The 23,092-nt window shown below is 43.0% G+C and overlaps 1 protein-coding gene across 1 annotated transcript in view; it reads right to left on the minus strand.

Moving 5' to 3' along the window:
• The window catches only part of PTPRS (protein tyrosine phosphatase receptor type S), a 301,225-nt gene that overhangs the window by 168,494 nt on the left and 109,639 nt on the right, over positions 1-23,092 (minus strand). Inside the window, exon 5 of the mRNA XM_070744606.1 lies at positions 9,885-10,073. Within this exon, the coding sequence (XP_070600707.1) occupies positions 9,885-10,073 (189 nt within the window). The remainder of the gene's footprint in view (positions 1-9,884; positions 10,074-23,092) is intronic.

Genomic DNA, 23,092 nt, shown 5'->3' on the forward strand with positions numbered 1-23,092 from the left:
CAATAACTCTCTGATGTCTACTCTTCAGCCAGCTTGAAATCCACTGAACTATCCAGGGATTAAGTCCAATCTTCACTAATTTATCTATCAGCTCAACCTGAAAGAACGGCCGTTGGAATTGGGTTATTAATGAAAAAGAGGACCAGTGACGACGTGAGAGCACTTTCCCAGTATTTGAGGGGCTGTCTATAAAGAAGAGTCAAGCTATTCTCCAAAGCACCTTGTAGTAGGATAAGAAGCAATGGGTGGAAACTAATCCAGGAGAGAAGCAATTTAGAAACATAGAAACATAAAAGACTGACGGCAGAAAAAGACCTCATGGTCCATCTAGTCTGCCCTTATACTATTTTATCTTACAATGGATATGTTTATCCCAGGCATGTTTAAATTCAGTTACTGTGGATTTACCAACCACGTCTGCTGGAAGTTTGTTCCAAGGATCTACTACTCTTTCAGTCAAATAATATTTTCTCACGTTGCTTTTGATCTTTCCCCCAATTAACCTCAGATTGTGTCCCCTTGTTCTTGTGTTCACTTTCCTATTAAAAACACTTCCCTCCTGAACCTTATTTAACCCTTTAACATATTTAAATGTTTCGATCATGTCCCCCCTTTTCCTTCTGTCCTCCAGACTATACAGATTGAGTTCATTAAGTCTTTCCTGATACGTTTTATGCTTAAGACCTTCCACCATTCTTGTAGCCCTAAATTAAATTCTTGTAATTTAGAAATATGGGGAAATTTCCTCACAGAACAATAATAACAACAAGAGTTGGAAGGGACCTTGGAGGTCTTCTAGTCCAACCCCCCTACTTAGGCAGGAAAACCTACACCACTTCAGACAAATGGTTATCCAACATTTTCTTTAAAACTTCCAGTGTTGGAGCATTCCCAACTTTTGGAAGCAAGTTGTTCCACTGATTGATTGTTCTGTCAGGAAATTTCTCCTCAGTTCTAAGTTGCTTCTCTCCTTGTTTAGTTTCCACCCATTGCTTCTTGTTCTACCTTCAGGTGCTTTCGAGAATATCTCAGCCGCTGAGATATTGGAAGGCTGCTATCATGTCTCCCCTGGTCCTTCGTATCATTAAACTAGCCATGCCCAGTTCCTGCAACCGTTCTTCATATGTTTTATCCTCCAGTCCCCTAATCCTCTTTGTCGCTCTTCTCTGTACTCTTTCTAGAGTCTCAACATCCTTTTTGCATTGTGGCGACCAAAAAGAATCAGTGGAACAGCTTGCCTCCAGAAGTTGTGGGTGCTCCGACACTGGAGGTTTTTAAGAAGAAACTGGATCACTATTTGAGCAGGGGGTTGGACTAGAAGACCTTCAATATCCCTTTTCACTCTATTATTATTTTAATTTTCCTAAAAATCCTTCAGTGACGGAGGCCCCACAACTTCTGGGAGAGAAGCTGTTCCAACAATTAGCAGTCTTCCAATATCTCTGGGGGCTGCCACAAAGAAGAGGGAGACAACCTGTTCTCCAAACCACCTGAGGGTAGAGCAAGAAGCAATGGGTGGAAACTAAACCAGGAGAGAAGCAACCTCGAATTAAGGAGAAATTTCCTGAGAGTGACGATAATTAAACAACTTGCCTCCAGAAGTTGTGAGTGCTTCCAACATTGGGTTTTTTTAACAATAGACTGGACAGTTGTTTAAAAACATAGAAACATAGAAGATTGACGGCAGAAAAAGACCTCCTGGTCCATCTAGTCTGCCCTTATACTATTTATTTTATCTTAGGATGGATATATTGTTACACTGTTTCTTATTACTGTTGTGAGCCTCCCGGAGTCTTCGGAGAGGGGCGGCATACAAATCTAATAAATAATAATAATAATAATAATAATAATAATAATTATTATTATTATTATTATTATTATTATTATTGTTATTATTATATGCTTATCCCAGGCATGTTTCAATTCAGTCCCTGTGGATTTACCAGCCACCTCTGCTGGAAGTTTGTTCCAGGCATCTACTCCTCTTTCAGTAAAATAATATTTTTTCACATTGCTTCTGATCTTTCCCCCAACTAACCTCAGATTGTGCCCCCTTGTTCTTGTGTTCACTTTCCTATTAAAACACTTCCCTCCTGGACCTTATTTAACCCTTTAATATATTTAAATGTTTCGATCATGTCCCCCCTTTTCCTTCTGTCCTCCAGACTATACAGAAACACTGATCTACTAACCAGAGCTTACAAAACATTTGTCAGGCCAATACTTGAATACAGCTCACCTGTAGGGATCCCACATTGCATAACTGACATTAACACAATTGAGAGAGTCCAGAAATACTTCACAAGAAGAGTCCTTCACTCCTCCTCTCGAAACAAGCTACCTTACTCCTCCAGACTTCAAATACTACGGTTAGACAATCTACAACAACGTCGCCTCCAAACTGATTTAACTGTAGTTCATAAGATCACACACCATAACGTACTTCCTGTTAGTGACTACTTCACCTTCAACAACCACAACACAAGAGCATGTTATAGATACAAACTAAACCATAAATTGCTCCAAACCTGACTGCAGAAAATACGACTTCAGCAACAGAGTGACCAATGCCTGGAACTCACTACATGACTCTATGGTTTCTTCCCTTAACCCCAAGATCTTCAACCTTAAATGATCTACAATTGACCTCTCCGCTTTTCTAAATTTTTTAAATCCAGGCGTCTCGAATCTTGGCAACTTTTAAGACTTGAAGACTTCAACTCCCAGAATTCAAAACTCAGCATGGTTGGCTGAGGAATTCTGGGAGTTGAAGTCCACAAGTCTTTAAAGTTGCCATGTTTGGAGGCACCCATTTTAATCGGCTTTCCCTTCTATATCCTTCAAGCATTGGCCAAACATTTGCTTCCTTCTCCTCCTCTTTCTCTTTCCTTCCTTTCCTCTTTCTCCTTCCTTCTTCTCCTCTTTCTCCTTTCTTCTTCTCCTTTCTTCCTCTTCTCCTCCCTTCTTCCTCCCTCCTTTCTTCTTCTCCTCTTTCTCTTCCTTCCTTCTCCTTTCTCCTTCCTTCTCCTCTTTCTCTTTCTTTCTTCTCCTCTTTCTCCTTCTTTCTTCTCCTTTCTCCTTCCTCTCCTCTCCTCTTTCTCCTTCCTCTCCGCTCCTTTTCTTTCTTCCTATTTTTTCTGCTCTTTCCCCTTCCTCCCTTCCTTCCATTCCATCCTCTTCCCTCTCCTTCCTTTCTTCCCTCCCTCCCTTCCTTCCTCTTTCCTTCCTTCCTTCCCTCCCTCCCCTTCCTCTTTCCTCTTCTTCCTTTCTTCCCTCCCTCCCTCCCTTCCCTCCCTCTTTCCTCTTCTTCCTTTCTTCCCTTCCTTCCTCTTTCCTCTTTTTCCTTCCTTCCCTCCCTCCCTTCCCTCCCTTCCTCTTTCCTCTTTTTCCTTCCTTCCTTCCCTCCCTTCCCTTCCCTCTTCCCTCTTTTTCCTTCCTTCCCTCCCTCCCTCCCTTCCTCTTTCCTCTTCTTCCTTTCTTCCCTCCCTCCCTTCCCTCCCTCTTTCCTCTTTTTCCTTCCCTCCCTCCCTTCCCTTCCTTCCTCTTTCCTCTTCTTCCTTTCTTCCCTCCCTTCCCTCCCTCTTCCCTCTTCTTCCTTTCTTCCCTCCCTCCCTTCCCTTCCTTCCTCTTTCCTCTCCTTCCTTTCTTCCCTCCCTAACATCACTAACATCTCCCCCTAGAAATGGCACTCCATTGAGAACTCTAGGAATTTCAAGGAAACCTAGAAAGCATTCTCCTCCAGCCTCTGGAGACCATCACCATCGGATTTGACAGCCCAACTCAACACAAATGAAGAGAATTTGACGATACCTTTCTTTCCTTTTTACCCAGCAAGGGAAAAGAAAGAACACAATAAACAGAGCTTCAGAGTGACGCTTCAAAAGGCAGCAGCCGTGCCTGGAAGTGAGTTTCAGGAACCGGGAGGGTTGGAGAATGAAGGCAACACAGCCGCAACCTCTTTAAATTGAGCCCAGCATCTGTTTGAGCCGCCAATCCAGCTATGCTATCAAACCAGGAGGACAAAACATAAATGCAATTCCATTGCATCCCAGTTGCAAAATTCTCTGGGTTTTTTGTGTGGTTTTTATATTTTTGAAGGCCATCTCTCCCTGCAGATTCCACATTGCCAAACAGATTTAATTTACTCAATCTTTTGCCTTTGATGGGAGAGAAAAGGATTCGCCTGGCGTGCATTGTCTTCACGAGCCTCGCTTGATCTGCAAACAAGCCAACTCCTACCTCCACCTCCCGATGGGGAAGCCAATGTTATCCTTATTAATGGCATTAAAAGAAGATCAAGGAAACTTCGGCGTCGGACAAAAGAGCCGTCCAAAAACGGAAAGACGCACAGAGGCACCAAACGCCAGGCACCATGCGTGGGGACACAAAACACACACAAACACACAGATGGAAAGAGGACGCCAGAGGGAAAGACGACAGGCTTGCCGAAGAAGGAACATCGAACGGAAAACAAGGGTGGAAATCAGCTGCCTTACTCCATGGACAGAAGCAATGCGGAAAAGCTACAGTTCATTGAATAGGAGCTGAAGAGCGGCGATCCTTGATGCTCTCGCAGACGTTTCGCTACCTGACTAGAGAACGTTATCAGTGTGAGGGATAGCATCCTGTGTACATAATTTTTTTTTTTTAAATCTATCTATCTATCTATCTATCTATCTATCTATCTATCTATCTATCTATCTATCTATCTATCTATCTATCTATCTATCTATCCTCAATCTGAGTATTGCATTGGCAGTTCTGTGTTAGCAAAAACTTCAGAAGAGAAGGATTTAGGGGCAGTGATTTCTGACAGTCTCAAAATGGGTGAGCAGTGTGGTCGGGCGGTAGGAAAAGCAAGTAGGATGCTTGGCTGCATAGCTAGAGGTATAACAAGCAGGAAGAGGGAGATTGTGATCCCCTTATATAGAGCGCTGGTGAGATCACATTTGGAATAATACTGTGTTCAGTTCTGGAGACCTCACCTACAAAAAGATATTGATAAAATTGAACGGGTCCAAAGACGGGCTACAAGAATGGTGGAAGGTCTTAAGCATAAAACGTATCAGGAAAGACTTCATGAACTCAATCTGTATAGTCTGGAGGACAGAAGGGAAAGGGGGGACATGATTGAAACATTTAAATATGTTAAAGGGTTAAATAAGGTTCAGGAGGGAAGTGTTTTTAATAGGAAAGTGAACACAAGAACAAGGGGACACAATCTGAAGTTAGTTGGGGGAAAGATCAAAGGCAACATGAGAAAATATTATTTTACGGAAAGAGTAGTAGATGCTTGGAACAAACTTCCAGCAGACGTGGTTGGTAAATCCACAGGAACTGAATTTAAACATGCCTGGGATAAACATATATCCATTGTAAGATAAAATACAGGAAATAGTATAAGGGCAGACTAGATGGACCATGAGGTCTTTTTCTGCCATCAGTCTTCTATGTATGTTTCTATTTATTTATTTATTTATTTATTTAATTAGTTAATTAATTAATTTGGATTTTTATGCCGCCCTTCTCCGTAGACTCAGGGCGGCTTACCAAAAAACAGGAATAAAATACAAAATCCTTCTAGCACTGATGATGTTCTCTAGTTGGGCCGTGAAACGCCTGCCAATCAACAACCAAGCTGTGGACCAGAGAACATATAGCACACATGCAGTTTGTTCAAACCTACATTTAATTGACTAACCACTATTAATAAACTGGCTTAGTATTCCCACAGAACTGGATCTTAAATCAGTCTTTTCTTGGTAAAAAAACCACCACTAGCTATTAATTATACGGCATTCAAAGCTGGCACAAGTCCATAAAGACAGAAAGCAAAGATAAGTAATTAGTCCTGGATATTGCAGGAAGCTTATGGAGGTTGGCAAAATGCCTGACATCAGTCCACAAAACAGAAGCCAGAACTATCAGATGAGTTGTTTCCTGAGAGATTATTGAAACCTTGTTCAAATGTCTTTTGGGGCTCTGTCATCTTAAACCAGTCTTCCTCATGGTTGGCCATTGGAAAAACGTGTGGACTTCCACTCCCAGAATTCACTTACCAGCCTGGCTGGCTGGGGAATAATAATAATAATAATAATAATAATAATAATAATAATAATAATAATAATAACAACAACAACAACAACAACAACAGCAGCAGCAGCAACATAGAAACACAGAAGATTGACGGCAGAAAAAGACCTCATGGTCCATCCAGTCTGCCCTTATACTATTCCCTGTATTTTATCTTAGGATGGATATATGTTTATCCCAGACATGTTTAAATTCAGTTCCTGTGGATTTATCAACCACGTCTGCTGGAAGTTTGTTCCAAGCATCTACTACTCTTTCAGTAAAATAACATTTTCTCATGTTGCTTTTGATGTTTCCCCCAACTAACCTCAGATTGTGTCCCCTTGTGTTCACTTTCCTATTAAAAACACTTCCCTCCTGGATCTTATTTAACCCTTTAACATATTTAAATGTTTTCATCATGTCCCCCCTTTTCCTTCTGTCCTCCAGACTCTACAGATTGAGTTCATGAAGTCTTTCCTGATACGTTTTATGCTTAAGACCTTCCACCATTCTTGTAGCCCGTCTTTGGACCCGTTCAATTTTGTCAATATCTTTTTGTAGGTGAGGTCTCCAGAACTGGACACAGTATTCCAAATGTGGTCTCACCAGCATTCTATATAGTGGGATCATAATCTCCCTCTTCCTGCTTGTTATACCTCTAGCTATGCAGCCAAGCATCCTACTTGCTTTCCCTACCACCTGACTGCACTCTTCACCCATTTTGAGACTGTCAGAAATCACGACCCCTAAATCCTTCTCTTTTGAAGTTTTTGCTAACACAGAACTGCCAACAACAACAGCAACAACAGAGTTGGAAGGGACCTTGGAGGTCTTCTAGTCCAACCCCCTTTTTAGGCAGGAGACCCTACACTACTTCAGGCAGAGGGTTATCCAATATCTGCTTTAAAACTTCCAGTGTTGGGGCATTCACAACTTCTGGAGGCAAGCTGTTCCACTGATCAACCATTCTGACTGCCAGGAAATTCTGGGAGTTGAAGTCCACATGTCTTCAAATAGCTAAGTTGGAAGAACACTGCTAAGAAAATCAATCTTTCCCGTTTCGCTTGGGGCAAAATAACCACATTTTCAGGATCTCAACCTCTTCTTTCCCCCACAAATGCAAGCCCAGATCCTAAGCAATGTCGTCTGGTGGGTCCCAGGGGAAGAGCCTTCTCTGTGGCGGCCCCGACTCTCTGGAACCAGCTCCCCCCCGGAGATTAGAACTGCCCCTACCCTCCTTGCCTTCTGTAAACTCCTTAAAACTCACCTCTGCCGTCAGGCATGGGGGAATTGAGGCATTCCCCCCTCCCCCGGGACTATACAATTTATGTATGGTATGTCTGTGTGTATGTCTGGTTTAACAATGGGTTTTTTAAATGTTTTTTTAAAATCTATTAGATTTGTCATGAATTGTTTTATTGTATGCTGTGAGCCGCCCCGAGTCTACGGAGAGGGGCGGCATACAAATCTAATAAATAAATAAATAAATAAATAAATAAATAAGCAACCCCTTAAATTGCACCTGCCTGAAAGTTTTTTTAACTTTGCAAAACTGCTAACTGAGCACATATTCATCTCCGAGGTGTTTCTGGAGATGAAAATAACATGGTGGGCTGGTGCTTTGCTTCACAGCTTCTCTTTAATTAAAGGACTGGAGAGACAAACAGATAATAAAATTGAGGAAATCTTGCCGGTCACAAAGGTGAGGTTTGTTCTGCCCAAGGAAGACCAGCAACTTTTGTTTATGGAATTTGGATTCGCCACAACCGTTTCTCCTCCTTGACACCGGAGGCAGATTTGAAATTAATTTGCCTTTTTTTTTTGTCCTTATAGGAAGTCAAAGCTGATCTCATTGTCAGTAAAAAAAAAAAAAGTCAAACAAGGACATTTAAATAGATAGGACAGAGGAGAAAGAGACAAAGCCGCCTGAACATCTGTCATGGACATCAAATATTCAGGGACAATCCATTTGAATTCTGCCCCCAATTGTGGCAAGGGTTTTGCCATAATCTCGAAGGAAATGCCAACACTCGCCCAAAAGGGGGTTAAATCCCCTCAAGAAAAGTGAGTATGCATGAGAATGATGAGTCTTTGAGAATGATCCATCAAACTATCATGTGTTTAAAAAACCCAAAACCCAAAACTTGCTACCATAGAAACATAGAAACATAGAAGACTGACGGCAGAAAAAGACCTCATGGTCCATCTAGTCTGCCCTTATACTATTTCCTGTATTTTATCTTACAATGGATCTATGTTTATCCCAGGCATGTTTAAATTCAGTTCCTGTGGATTTACCAACCACATCTGCTGGAAGTTTGTTCCAAGCATCTACTACTCTTTCAGTCAAATAATATTTTCTCATGTTGCCTTTGATCTTTCCTCCAACTAACTTCAGATTGTGTCCCCTTGTTCTTGTGTTCACTTTCCTATTAAAAACACTTCCCTCCTGGACCTTATTTAACCCTTTAACATATTTAAATGTTTCGATCATGTCCCCCTTTCCCTTCTGTCCTCCAGACTATACAGATTGAGTTCATGAAGTCTTTCCTGATACGTTTTATGCTTAAGACCTTCCACCATTCTTGTAGCCCGTCTTTGGACCCGTTCAATTTTGTTAATATCTTTTTGTAGGTGAGGTCTCCAGAACTGAACACAGTACTCCAAATGTGGTCTCACCAGCGCTCTATATAAGGGGATCACAATCTCCCTCTTCCTGCTTGTTATACCTCAAGCTATGCAGCCAAGCATCATTTTGACAATAACAGGAGACACATCGTCGTTGAGAAAGTCAATCCAAGATGCTTTCTAGACTTCATTGCTTGGAAACCATTACTGGGCTTTATGCTTGAGGTGGGGGGAAAAAATGAAACTTTGATTTTGTGTTTTGCTCATTACAATCTTCCCTCGATTTTCGCGGGTTTGAACTTCGCAAAAGGTCTATACCACGGTTTTTTCAAAAATATTAATTAAAAAATACTTTATCAGTTTTTTCCCTATACCACGGTTTTTCACGTCCGATGACGTCATGTGTCATTGCCAAACTTTCGTCTGCCTTTAATAAATATTTTTTTTAAATAAACTTTAATAAATAAACATGGTGAATAATAATCTGAATGGTTGCTAAGGGAATGGGAAATTGCAGTTTAGGGGTTTAAAGTCTTAAGGGAAGGCTTGTGATACTGTTCATAGCCAAAAATAGTGTATTTACTTCCACATCCCTACTTTGTGGAAATTTGACTTTTGCGGGCGGTCTCGGAACGCATCCCCCGCGAAAATCGAGGGAACACTGTAGATAGTTTTTTTAAAAAATAGAAATAGGTCATCATGTAATTACTGTGCAAAGGTAAAAAGTTATTACCTTAACCCCAAACCCAACACTTGCTATCATTTTGACAATAACAGGAGACACGTGGTCGTTGAGAAAGTCAACCCAAGATGCTTTCTAGACTTCATTGCTTGGAAACCATTTCTGGCCTTTATGCTTGAGGTGGGGGAGAAAATGAAACTTCGATTTTGTGTTTTGCTCATCAGATAGGTTTTTTTAAAAATAGAAATAGGTCATCACGTAATTACTGTGCAAAAGTAAAAGGTTATTTACCTTATTCTGCTGTGCTAAAAAGAATCAGAACTCAATATCTTTTTTTGTCATTTTCTTTTTACCCTACACATATTTCTCTTCCTTTTTTCCTTCCTTACTTTCTTTGCATTTTGCACTTCGGTAAACTGAAATTTGTCAATGGAAAAAACAGAGAGCGTCAACCCAAGAGAGAGAAAGAAAAGGACAGGAAAAGTCCTGTATACCTTACCGGATCTTAGTTGCTTGATTCGTCCATTGCTAGCACTGGGGTCAACAGGCAAGAAATCTTTAAACCAGGTGATCTCTGGATCTGGATTCCCGCTGGCGGCACAGAGCATTGTAGCTGTCCGCGTACGTTCAACCACCTTCAGCTGAGGGCCCATGTCAATGACCGGGAATCCAGGAGGCAACTGGTCCTCTGTTAAAAGCCAGCAAAGAAGAGAAGGGTTAGAATGCTTGGATGTATCAAAGCAGAAAGCATTGTTTGTCTGGGCTCAATCCCTGCTTATCTGAGTGTTGGCTGAGTTAAGGAGTGTGCAGGCCCCTTGAGTTATCAAGGACACTTGATAACGCTCTCTACATGGGGCTACCTTTGAAAAGTGTTCGGAAACTTCAGATCGTGCAGAATGCAGCTGCGAGAGCAATCATGGGCTTCCCCAGGTATGCCCTTGTTACACCAACACTCCGCAGTCTGCATTGGTTGCTGATCAGTTTCCGGTCCCAATTCAAAGTGTTGGTTATGATCTATAAAGCCCTTCATGGCACCGGACCAGATTATCTCCGGGACCGCCTTCTGCTGCACGAATCCCAGCGACCAGTTAGGTCCCACAGAGTTGGCCTTCTCCGGGTCCTGTCAACTAAACAATGCCGCTTGGCGGGACCCAGGGGAAGAGCCTTCTCTGTGGCGGCCCCGGCCCTCTGGAACCAACTCCCCCCAGAGATTAGAATTGCCCCCACCCTCCTTGCCTTTCGTAAGCTACATAAAACCCACCTCTGCCGCCAGGCATGGGGGAATTGAGATACCCTTTCCCCCTAGGCCTTTACAATTTTATGCATGGTACGTCTGTATGTATGTTTGGTTTTTTTATTATAATGGGTTTTAATTGTTTTTAGTGTTGGATTATTGTTATACGCTGTCTTATTATTTCTGTTAGCTGCCCCGAGTCTCCGGAGAGGGGCGGCATACAAATCCAATCAATCAATCAATAAATAAATAAATCAATAAATAAACATGCCCAGAGGAAACATGGGATTCCAACAGATTTCCAGGAGATAGGAGTAATTATTCAGTCATATGATACATTAAAGTGTATAAAATAGTGTTTACTTTAGATATAGCACACAGAGTCTGACAGAGACTTCAGAGGAGAATCAGAACTGCAGAAAAAATAATGGCTGCCAACCTGCCTTCCATTGAGCACCTGGATACTGCACGAGTCAAAAAGAAGGCGGTGAAAATATTTACTGACCCCTCACATCCTGGACACAAGCTGTTTCAACTCCTGCCCTCAAAACAGAGCACTGCACACCAAAACAACTAGACACAAGAACAGTTTTTCCCCCGAATGCCATCACTCTGCTAAACAAATAATTCCCTCAACACTGTGAAACTATTCCCTAAGGCTGCACTACTATTATTACTACTGCTACTACTACTACTTTTTCTCATCATTCCTATCACCCATCTCCTCCCACTTATGGCTGTAAGACTGTAACTTGTTGCTTGTATCCTTAAGATTTGTTTTATTAATTAATCAATTAATCAATCAATCAATTAATTAGATTTGTATGCCGCCTCTCTCTGGAGACTCGGAGCGGCTCACAACAGCAAAGCACAGTTCAAATCCAATGATTACAAAGAACAGTTAAAACCCTTGGTATAAAAACAGTCATACACCCGAAACAAACCATACATAAAACAAAACGGCCAGGGGGAATCAATTTCCCCATGCCTGGCGGCAGAGGTGGGTTTTTAAGAGTTTGCAAAAGGCAAGAAGCATGGGGGCAGTCCTAATCTCTGGGGGGAGTTGATTCCAAAAGGCTGGGGCCTCCACAGAGAAGGCTCTTCCCCTAGGTCCCGCCAGATGACACTGTTTTGTTGACGGGATCCGGAGAAGGCCAACTCTGTGGGATGTAATCAGTCACTGGGATTATTATTATTATTATTATTATTATTATTATTATTATTATTATTATCTATCATCTCTCTCTCTCTCTCTCTCTCTCTCTCTCTCTATCTCACTATCTATCTATCTATCTATCTATCTATCTATCTATCTATCTATCTATCTATCTATCTATCTATCTATCTATCTATCTAATCTATCCCCTCCACCAGAGCAGCTTATAATATCTGAGGCTGAAAAAACAATGCTGTGCCTCCCATTGGCTGGCGGTGACGTCGTGCCCCAAAGCTTCATCCCCATCGAAGCCCCCCTTTGCCTGGCCTGAGCCCACCCTGCTTAATTTCACCAACTAATTAATCCGGCAAGGATGGGGAGGGGGGGCTCTCAATAGGCAGAGTGTGGGCAGTTTTTCGGGAAGGCATACACCCCCTGCTTATGACCTCAGCCTTTCTAATTAAGCAGAAATGTTAAATCTCTGGGGCCACATTGAGCAAAAATTCCTCCGAGTTTAATTAAGACCCAAACCCAGCGTGGCTGGGGATTGGATTCGAGATGCAGTTGGTGGGCAAACGGGCTTCCCCGACGGGGGGGGGGGGGGAGAAAGGGCCCACTTATTTAAGTGGCCCAAGGGAGGGGTGCTTTGTTGCCGCTATTGTGGACAACCACAATAACAGAAACAGTGGAACCCAGTTGCGTCCTGGAAGCGGTGGGTGGGGTTCTCTGCCAGGAGCATCGGCCAGCCAACAAAGCCCATCAGCCAAGCCTGTATGTATTTCTTGTAGAGGTCTCATTACTCATTAGGTAACATCAACAGTGCTAGAAGGGAGTTAAGCTTAGGAGGAGGATTATGGGATCCTTGATGAATTCTGAGCATGGTTGTCTTCTTTCAGACATAGAAACATAGAAACATAGAAGATTGACGGCAGAAAAAGACCTCCTGGTCCATCTAGTCTGCCCTTAAACTATTTCCTGTATTTTATCTTAGGGTGGATATATGTTTATCCCAGGCATGTTTAAATTCAGTGACTCTGGATTTACCAACCACGTCTGCTGGAAGTTTGTTCCAAGCATCTACTACTCTTTCAGTAAAATAATATTTCCTCACGTTGCTTTTGATCTTTCCCCCAACTAAATTCAGATTGTGTCCCCTTGTTCTTGTGTTCACTTTCCTATTAAAAACACTTCCCTCCTGGACCTTATTTAACCCTTTAATATATTTAAATGTTTCGATCATGTCCCCCCTTTTCCTTCTGTCCTCCAGACTATACAGATGGAGTTCATTAAATCTTTCCTGATACGTTTTATGCTTAAGACCTTCCACCATTCTTGCAGCCCGTCTTTGGACCCGTTCAATTTTGTCAATATCTTTTTGTAGGTGAGGTCTCCAGAACTGAACACAGTATTCCAAATGTGGTCTCACCAGCACTCTATATAGCGGGATCATAATTTCCCTCTTCCTGCTTGTTATACCTCTAGTTATGCAGCCAAGCATCCTACTTGCTTTTCCTACCGCCTGACTGCACTGTTCACCCATTTTGAGACTGTCAGAAATCACTACCCCTAAATCCTTCTCTTCTGAAGTTTTTGCTAACACAGAACTGCCAATACAATACTCAGATTGAGGATTCCTTTTCCCCAAGTGCATTATTTTACATTTGGAAACATTAAACTGCAGTTTCCATTGCTTAGACCATTTATCTACTAAAGCTAAACCATTTACCATATTACAGACGCCTCTAGGGATATCAACATCTCCTTACCAAACTAGATAACATCATCAATTCTACAAAGGAGTGGAATTTGTGGAGAGGAAGAGGAGGAGGAGGAGGAAGATGATGATGAGGAGAACATTCACCCAGCTAACCCAACTCCTTGGGGCATTGTTCGGGTTCCCCAGTCCCAGCACCGACCCGGCCAAATGAAGCAATCCATGACCCCTAGCTCCGAAGCAATGGGATACGGCCAACCCAGACATTGGGCTTCAGAATGCTTAACACCGGCCCCAATTCCGCAGTGGACAGCCAGGCCAACCCTACAGTCGGCCAAGCCAGCGCTCCAAAAATCTGGGGTGAGGGAGTGAGGAGGCCAGCGGGGATGGTCTTCTTACTATAGGGATGCTTTGCCTTGGACTCTGATTTAGTTTTGGATGCACGAATCCCAGGACCGATTAGGTCCCACAGAATTGGCCTTCTTCGGGTCCTGGTTATCTAACATCTGCTTTAAAACTTCCAGTGTTGGGGCATTCAAAACTTCTGGAGGCAAGCTGTTCCACTGATCAACCGTTCTGACTGTCAGGAAATTTCTCCTTAGTTCTATGTTACTTCTCCCCTTGTTTAGTTTCCACCCAGCTGCGAGAGCAGTCATGGGCTTACCTAGGTATGCCCATGTTTCACCAACACTCCGCACTCTGCATTGGTTGCCGATCAATTTCCGGTCACAATTCAAAGTGTTGGTTATGACCTTTAAAGCCCTTCATGGCATTGGACCAGAATATCTCCAAGACCGCCTTCTGCCGCACGAATCCCAGCAACCGATTAGGTCCCACAGAGTGGGCCTTCTCCGGGTCCCGTCAACTAAACAATGTTGATTGGTGGGCCCCAGGGGAAGAGCCTTCTCTGTGGCGGCCCCGACTCTCTGGAACCAACTCCCCCCAGAGATTAGAACTGCCCCTACTCTCCTTGCCTTTCGTAAGCTCCTTAAAACCCACCTTTGTCATCAAGCATGGGGGAACTGAGACATCTCCCCCGGGCATATACAATTTATGCATGGTATGTTTGTATGTATGTTTGCTTAGTAAATTGTTTTTTTTTTAATATTTTAAACTATAATTTAGATTTGTCATGAATTGTTTCATTTTGTTGTGAACCACCCCGAGTCTAAATAATAAAATAAATATAAATAAATAAATAAAATATTATCTGTCTGTCTGTCCGTCCGTCCATCCATCCATCATGTCTGTCTGTCTATCTATCTACCTATCTTTCCATCCATCCATCCATCTTGCTAAAAACCATTTATTTCCAGAAAAACCTGCCCATTGAGGACAATGAGTTCAATAAACAGCTTCAGATTCACTTAGCGACTATGGGGATTCACTTAACAGCTGCCTCAAACGTGTCATAAAATGGAGTCCCTGACATAATGGTCCACTTAATGACTGGCACGAATTAATGACCATAATGACCTCTAGCTATGCAGCCAAGCATCCTACTTGCTTTTCCTACTGCCCGAGCACACTGCTCACCCATTTTGAGAAATCACTACCCCTAAATCCTTCTCTTCTGAAGTTATAATATGTAAATAGATATATTGCTCTTGAGTTTAAATGGTATATAGAAATTATGCCCCCATTTTGGTGGAGGGGTATGAATGTTGTTTGGTGGTGGGCATTTAGAACACTGAGCACACTGCTATGTGTTGTGTGCATATTTAATGATTATATTGTTAATATGAAAATCGATTTTTTAAAAATTAAAAAGATGTTTCGCTTCTCATCCAAGAAGCTTCTCCAGCTCTGACAAAGAGACACACTAATGTTCTCCACCCTTTCTAATAAAGTCACGGATTTTTTAATAAAGGAACATTTGGCTCAAGAACTGGTGCCTTCTTTTTTTAACAAACATATCCACCAACCGGTGGATGGGTCTCTTTTGGCACATAAAAACAAACACACACACACAAACAAAAACAGGAGCAGATTTTGGTGGTGGTTTGCAAATGCCCCTAAATTAAATTCCAGATCCTGCGGTCCCAAATGCGTGCCTTCGCTTGGAATTTATTGCCTCTGCAAAACACAGCTGCAGCCTGCAAAGGAGGGGCGCCGAGCGGCATTCGGAAAAGCAAAGCACCTAATTAAAAAAACGGATTCCCACCCCTTCCCGTCCATAGGATGGGGACGATAGGTACGGCGGTGGGCACGTGTGGGCGCCCCAGCTAGAAGCAAAATCTGGCGAGAGGAGGCACGAAAGAGATTTCGGTGAATTTGTTTTTGCTTCCGCGCATGCGCAGAAGCAAAAGATTGCCAAAATCTCACAAGCACGCGTGTCCTCTTGCAAGATTATGCTTCCTGAGCATGCGCAGAAGCAAAATCTCATTAGGGCATGTGCACAGCTCCATTTTTGCTATCGGTACGCAGTGTGGCCCATACTGGCTAGCAACCCAATATTGGATACGATGGATTATTACTATTATTACTATTATTACTATTACTTGTTGTGGTTAGCTCTGGCCCAGCTCCTGCCCCAAGGACTGTGGATGTGGGGGAGACATCCACATGCTGCAGGCCTGTTTTGCTCCCGGTGGAATCTGATGATGAAGGCTCCTCTGACCAAGAAGACATGAGTGACAGGGAGGAGGAGAGTGTGGCAGACAGCTCAGAAGGAGATCAATTATCTAGCTCCTCCTTGGATTCAGAACAAGAGTTAATGATACAGCCACGCATGCGGAGAGCGATGCATAGGCAGCAACAACTGAGAGATTATTATCAAAGAAAATGAGGCCACCTGTGGTTGGGTGGGGCTGTGGTAATTAGTGAGGCTGCTATAAATAGCAACCTGTGGGTTTAGCCATTGTGGAGGATTATCTGATCCTTGTGTTTCGTGACTGCTTTACTGACTTTGACTTTTTGTGTGCTGATTTTTCCCCGCTTTGAAACTAAACCAGAGCAAAGTGTGTTTCACTTTGTGAAAGAAGAAGGACTGTGAATTGCCTCACAGCTGCAAGCTAAGTATCACAGAACTGTTAAGGGACTTGTATAAATTACCAGTTTGTTTGGAGACGAGTGCTCTTTGCTATAAGTGAATTTTCATTATAAAGAACATTGTTTTGAATTTTCAAACGTGTGTGTGTGTCTGAAATTTGTACCTGTGAATTTTTGGGAGGATTCTACCAGAGAGCCCGACAAAACTATTATTATTATTATTATTATTATTATTATTATTATTATTATTATTATTATTATTATTATTATACAACACAGCAAACGAGATCACTATACTGGATTTCATATTTCATCACCAATCGGGCGCTTCCCAAGCACCTAGGACTGCGTGATGTAGCAGCGAATTATGTTTGCCGATCCCAGTAAAGCGGCCTTTTGCAAGTGACAGATGGAGATTTTGTCAATTCCGATGGTTTTCAAATGTCCACTGAGATCCTTTGGCACTGCGCCCAGCGTGCCAAGTACAGGCATGCTGTCTTCTACTGTCCTGGTAGGAACCCACTACTGCAGGGGTGGGCAATTAATTTTGCCATGGGGCCGCATGAGAAATTGGGATGGTTTTAGAGAGACGGACTAATATAATTAACTCAGTTCTACCCAATACTGTAAAGACCCAGACCTTGGCCTGACCTAAACACCCAGACTCACTCTACAGAGCCCTAATTGTTTGCTTTACGGCAACACGGTGCACCATAGTCACTGTGCTGGCGGTTTTGCATAGTTTCTGTGCTCGACCGCTCTCGGTAGGAGGTCGGGGTCCGCTCCAGTGTGAGGATGAAAGAGCTCACTGCGTCTGCCGAGACTCCTCCGGTTCCTGCTTTCCTCATGATTCATCAGGAAACCAGGAACCGGAGGAGTCCTGTTGTGGTTAGCTCTGCCTCAGCTCCTGCCCCAAGGACTGTGCATGTGGGGGAGACATCCACATGCTGCAGGCCTGTTTTACCCCCGGTGAAATCTGCTGATGAAGGCTCCTCTGACCAAGAAGACATGAGTGACAGGGAGGAGGAGAGTGTGGCAGACAGCTCAGAAGGAGATCAATTATCTAGCTCCTCCTTGGATTCAGAACAAGAGTTAATGATACAGCCACACATGCGGAGAGCGATGCATAGGCAGCAACAACTGAGAGATTATTATCAAAGAAAATGAGGCCACCTGTGGTTGGGTGGGGCTGTGGTCATTAGTGAGGCTGCTATAAAGAGCAGCCTGTGGGTTTGGCCATTGTGGAGGATTATCTGATCTTTGTGTTTCGTGACTGCTTTACTGACTTTGACCTTTTGTGTGCTGATTTTCCCCCGCTTTGAAACTAAACCAGGGCAAAGTATGTTTCACTTTGTGAAAGAAGAAGGACTGTGAATTGCCTCACAGCTGCAAGCTAAGTATCACAGAACTGATAAAGGACTTGTACAAATTACCAGTTTGTTTGGAGACGAGGGCTCTTTGCTATACCAAAAGAGGGCTTGGTTTAAGTGAATTTTCATTATAAAGAACATTGTTTTGAATTTTCAAACGTGTGTGTGTCTGAAATTTGTACCTGTGAATTTTTGGGAGGATTCTACCAGAGAGCTCGACAGAACAAGTCCCTGCAGACGCGGTGAGCTCTTTCATCCTTGCACTGGAGCAGACCCCGACCTCCGCGGCCCGGTCAGAGATAGCTGGCGGACCAGTCACAGACAGTGGGTGGGCCCCTTGCCCAGATCTGCACTACTGGTTCTCTTGCTTGAGCAGGGGGCTGGATTAAAACCCCCCAAGCTCATTCAATCTAATGATGCGGAGGTGATTTTCCTGTAAGCTGGTGGATGAACATGGCACGTACAATATAAACGATCGTATACAGTTTTTAATCAGCGGTGGATTTGCAGGTGTTCATGCAATTAATGAGCCAAGGCAGGAAGTCTCGGGAGGCAAAAGGGGTTCGTTTCCCGATGCGGCTCTTGAGACCACCACATTCAAAGAGAATCAAGGATCCTAAAATAATCTTCCTCCTCCTCCCTTTCTAACACTGATGATGTTAGCTAGTTGGGTCATGAAACGTCTGCAAAAAACCCACCAAGCTCAGAGAGAATGTTGACAGCCGCAAGATTGTTTTACGCAAAAAAATGGAGGGATATTTCGATCCCCACAATGGACTCAGGGCTGCAAAAAGTGATGGGAGTTAGCCCAGATGGCTAAACTGATTGCTTTGATCAAAGAAAAAAAAAGACAAAGTAGTACTTTTGTTTCTACTTGGAAACCGCTTCTGGACTTCATGCTCAAGGTGGGGGAAGGAAAATGAAACTTTGATTTTGGGTTTTACCGATGAGATGGGTTTGTTGTTGGCTAATTTATGCTATTATGAAAAAGGGAAAATTGAAACATAGAAACATAGAAACATAGAAGTCTGACGGCAGAAAAAGACCCCATGGTCCATCTAGTCTGCCCTTATACTATTTTCTGTATTTTATCTTAGGACGGATATATGTTTATCCCAGGCATGTTTAAATACAGTTACTGTGGATTTATCTACCACGTCTGCTGGAAGTTTGTTCCAAGGATCTACTACTCTTTCAGTAAAATAATATTTTCTCATGTTGCTTTTGATCTTTCCCCCAACTAACCTCAGATTGTGTCCCCTTGTTCTTGTGTTCACTTTCCTATTAAAAACACTTCCCTCCTGAACCTTATTTAACCCTTTAACATATTTAAATGTTTCGATCATGTCCCCCCTTTTCCTTCTGTCCTCCAGACTATACAGATTGAGTTCATTAAGTCTTTCCTGATACGTTTTATACTTAAGACCTTCCACCATTCTTGTAGCCCGTCTTTGGACCCGTTCAATTTTGTCAATATCTTTTTGTAGGTGAGGTCTCCAGAACTGAACACAGTATTCCAAATGTGGTCTCACCAGCATTCTATATAGCGGGATCATAATCTCCCTCTTCCTGCTTGTTATACCTCTAGCTATGCAGCCAAGCATCCTACTTGCTTTCCCTACTGCCTGACTGCACTGTTCACCCATTTTGAGACTGTCAGAAATCACTACGCCTAATTGGGGTGTGATGTTACCATATAATAATAATAATAATAATAATAATAATAATAATAATAATAATAATAACAATAAAAACAACAACAACAACACCCTCCTTGCCTTTCGCAAACTCCTTAAAACCCATCTTTGCCGTCAGGCATGGGGGAATTGAGACATCTCCCCCGGGCCTATACAGTTTATGCATGGTATGGGTTGTGTGTATGTTTGCTTTTAATAATGAGGTTTTTAGTGTTTTTTTAAATTATTAGATTTGTTGTACATTGTTTTATTGTTGCTGTGAGCCGCCCCGAGTCTACGGAGAGGGGAGGCATACAAATCTAACAAACAAACAAACAAACAAATAAATGAATGGATGAATGAACGAACGAACGAACGAACAAACAAACAAACAAACAAACAAACAAACAAACAAACAAACAAACAAACAACAATCAAAGGCTCCTATTGTTGACTGGGGGATTCTGGAAGTGGTAATCCATCCCTCTTAAAGCTTAGTGGTCTAGGCTAGGGAATTCTGGAAGTAGAAATCATCATATTAAAGTAGAGTGGACTTGGGAATTCTGGGAGTTGAAGTCCACTCTTCTTAAAGCATGCTGACTGGGAATTCTGGGAGCTGAAGTCAACTCAGTTTAACAACAACAACAATAACAACAACAACAACAACAGAGTTGGAAGGGACCTTGGAGGTCTTCTAGTCCAACCCCCAGCTTAGGCAGGAAACCCTACACCACTTCAGACAGATGGTTATCCAACATCTGCTTAAAAACTTCCAGTGTTGGGGCATTCACCACTTCTGGAGGCAAGCTACTGCATTATTCTACTGCATCAAAGGGGGTTGGAAACCAATGCCTTTTCTTTCTTTTTCCCCTCTTCCTCTCTACCCTTTTCCCTCCCCTGTTTCCCTATTATTTGCCTTTGCACTTTTGTATTTTATATTTTATAAACTAATTAAAAGGGATTGACATGGTAAATTGAAGACTACCTGTAACAATGATAAAAATCAACCCCAAATTTAGCTTATTCAGCGTTTTGAAAACAAAGGGCCTAATCAAGATGCCCCATTAAAGGAGATTCAGAAGAGGGTTTTTGAAGTTATAAATGTATTTTCTTATGCAAATTCCCAAATTGACATTCAGGAAGCAAGCTCAGACACTGGAATTATTTGATGATGCCCGGAAGGGGGTCATGATTTTTCTTCTCCACGCTTCTCTTTCCCTCCCTTATTTTTCTGACTATTTGCTTTTATGTTTTTGCATTTTATATTAGAATAAAATAGAATTCTTCATTGGCCAAGTGTGATTGGACACACAAGGAATTTGTCTTTGGTGCATAGGCTCTCAATGTACATAAAAGAAAAAGAGACATTTGTCAAGAATCATGAGGTCCAACACTTAATGATTGTCATAGGGGTCAAATAAGCAATGAGGAAACAATCAATATTAATAAAAAATCTTAAGGATAGAAGCAACAAGTTACAGTCATACCTGGTAGGAGATGGGTGATAGGGATGATGAGAAAAAACTAGTAGTAATAATAGTGCAGACTTAGTAAATAGTTTGACAGTGTTGAGGGAATTATTTGTTTAGCAGAGTGATGGTGTTGAGGAAAAAGCTGTTTTGTGTCTAGTTGCCAGGGTGTGCGGTGCTCTGCAGCGACGTTTTGAGGGTAGGAGTTGAAATAATTTGTGTCCAGGATGCAGGGGGTCAGTAAATATTTTCCCAGCCCTCTTTCTGACTCAATGGAAGGCAGGTTGGCAGCCACTATTTTTTCTGCAGTTCTGATTCTCCTCTGAAGTCTGTGTCGGTCTTGTTGGGTTGCAGCACCAAACCAGACAGCTACAGAGGTGCAGATGACAGACTCAATGATTCCTCTGTAGAATTGTAATTCGTTAAGTGAATTATTGTAATTATTGTAATTGTAACTGTATCAGCAGCTCCTTGGGCAGTTTGAGCTTCCTGAGTTGGCGCAGAAAGAACATTCTTCGTTGTGCTTTTTCGATGACGTTTTTGATGTTAGGTGACCATTTAGAATAGAATAGAATAGAATGGAATGGAATAGAATTCTTTATTGGCCAAGTGTGATTGCACACACAAGGAAATTTATTTATCTATCTATCTATCTATCTATCTATCTATCTATCTATCTATCTATCTATCTATCTATCTATCTACTTATTTATTACTTACTTACTGGATTTGTATACTGCCCCTCTCCGTGGACTCGGGGCGACTAACAACAGTGATAAAAACAATATGTAGCAATCCAATAATAAAACGACTAAAAACCCTTATTATTAAAAACCAGACATACATACTGACATACCATGCATAAACTGTAGAGGCCCAGGGGGAAAGAACATCTCAGTTCCCCCATGCCTGACGGCAGAGGTGGGTTTTAAGGAGCTTACGAAAGGCGAGGAGGGTGGGGGCAATTCTGATCTCTGGAGGGAGTTGGTTCCAGAGGGCTAGGGCCGCCACAGAGAAGGCTCTTCCCCTGGATCCCGCCAAACGACATTGTTTAGTTGACAGGACCCGGAGAAGCCCCACTCTGTGGGACCTAATCGGTCGCTGGGATTCGTACTTACTTACTTACTTACTTACTTACTTACTTACTAGATTTCTATGCTGCCCTTCTCGAGGACTTGAGATACGATAGAACCTAGAAATGTAAAGGTCTAAACCAGGGGTGTCAAACTCAAAACCCGGAGGCCAAATCTGGCCTGCGGGGGACTTAGATCTGGCCCCTGCGGCTTCCCTGGAAACAGCTAAGGATGACCCAAGTGCTCCTGCTGGAAAAAATGGACCTCCAGCTTTCACTGGCAGGGCTTTGCAGGAGGCAGCAATGGCAACCGAAAACGGAGCTTGGGGCCCTGTTTCAGCCAACGGAGGGAACGGTTGTCCGTTGAGATTGCAATGCACTGAAGAGGCAACGTGACGACTTCCAGATTTGTGTCGGAAGCTCAGGGGTGCTGGAAATTCACGTGCCAAGAGGCAGAGAGGAAATCACCAGGGCTGGCACCGGCTGCCATTTGCACTCTGTTGGCCTTCTCTGCGGCAATTGCTGTCGCTGTTCCCACACGCCTCTGTGCCACGCTGTTTGTTCCCAGCTCTCTGAATGCCGAGCGTCGGCAGTCGGCGAGGACTTGAATGCCACCTCCTGCCGCGAATCCTTCAGTCTTGGCAACGGGCCAGCGGGATCCGACTCCTCTCTCCAGTCCCCGTTACGCCCTGGGTGAGCGGCAACCTCATTTGCTAACCAGAAAGCCCCGGCAATTAACATGCCGCTTAATGAGGCCTTCCGAGCCCAGCATGGGTGTTGGGGAGAAACTGTGCGCGGCGGCACGGCGTCCCCGCATAATGAGTGAGCACCAGCTGTTTGGGGCAGCGTCCTCTTGTCAAGCGGTCCCCCCTTGGCTGACACTCGCCTGTTTGCCAACGCCAACGGAGCGGCAACGAGCGGGCCTTGCACACTCGTGGGGATCCCTCGGCGGGTGAAACTCGGTGCGCCATCTGGCAGGCACGCTGATCCAGGGCTTGTCAAAGAGTGGTTATCAGGAGACCCCC

Source organism: Erythrolamprus reginae, chromosome 1 (genome assembly GCF_031021105.1).
Source record: "Erythrolamprus reginae isolate rEryReg1 chromosome 1, rEryReg1.hap1, whole genome shotgun sequence".
In the NCBI taxonomy this organism is placed as follows: domain Eukaryota; kingdom Metazoa; phylum Chordata; class Lepidosauria; order Squamata; family Dipsadidae; genus Erythrolamprus; species Erythrolamprus reginae.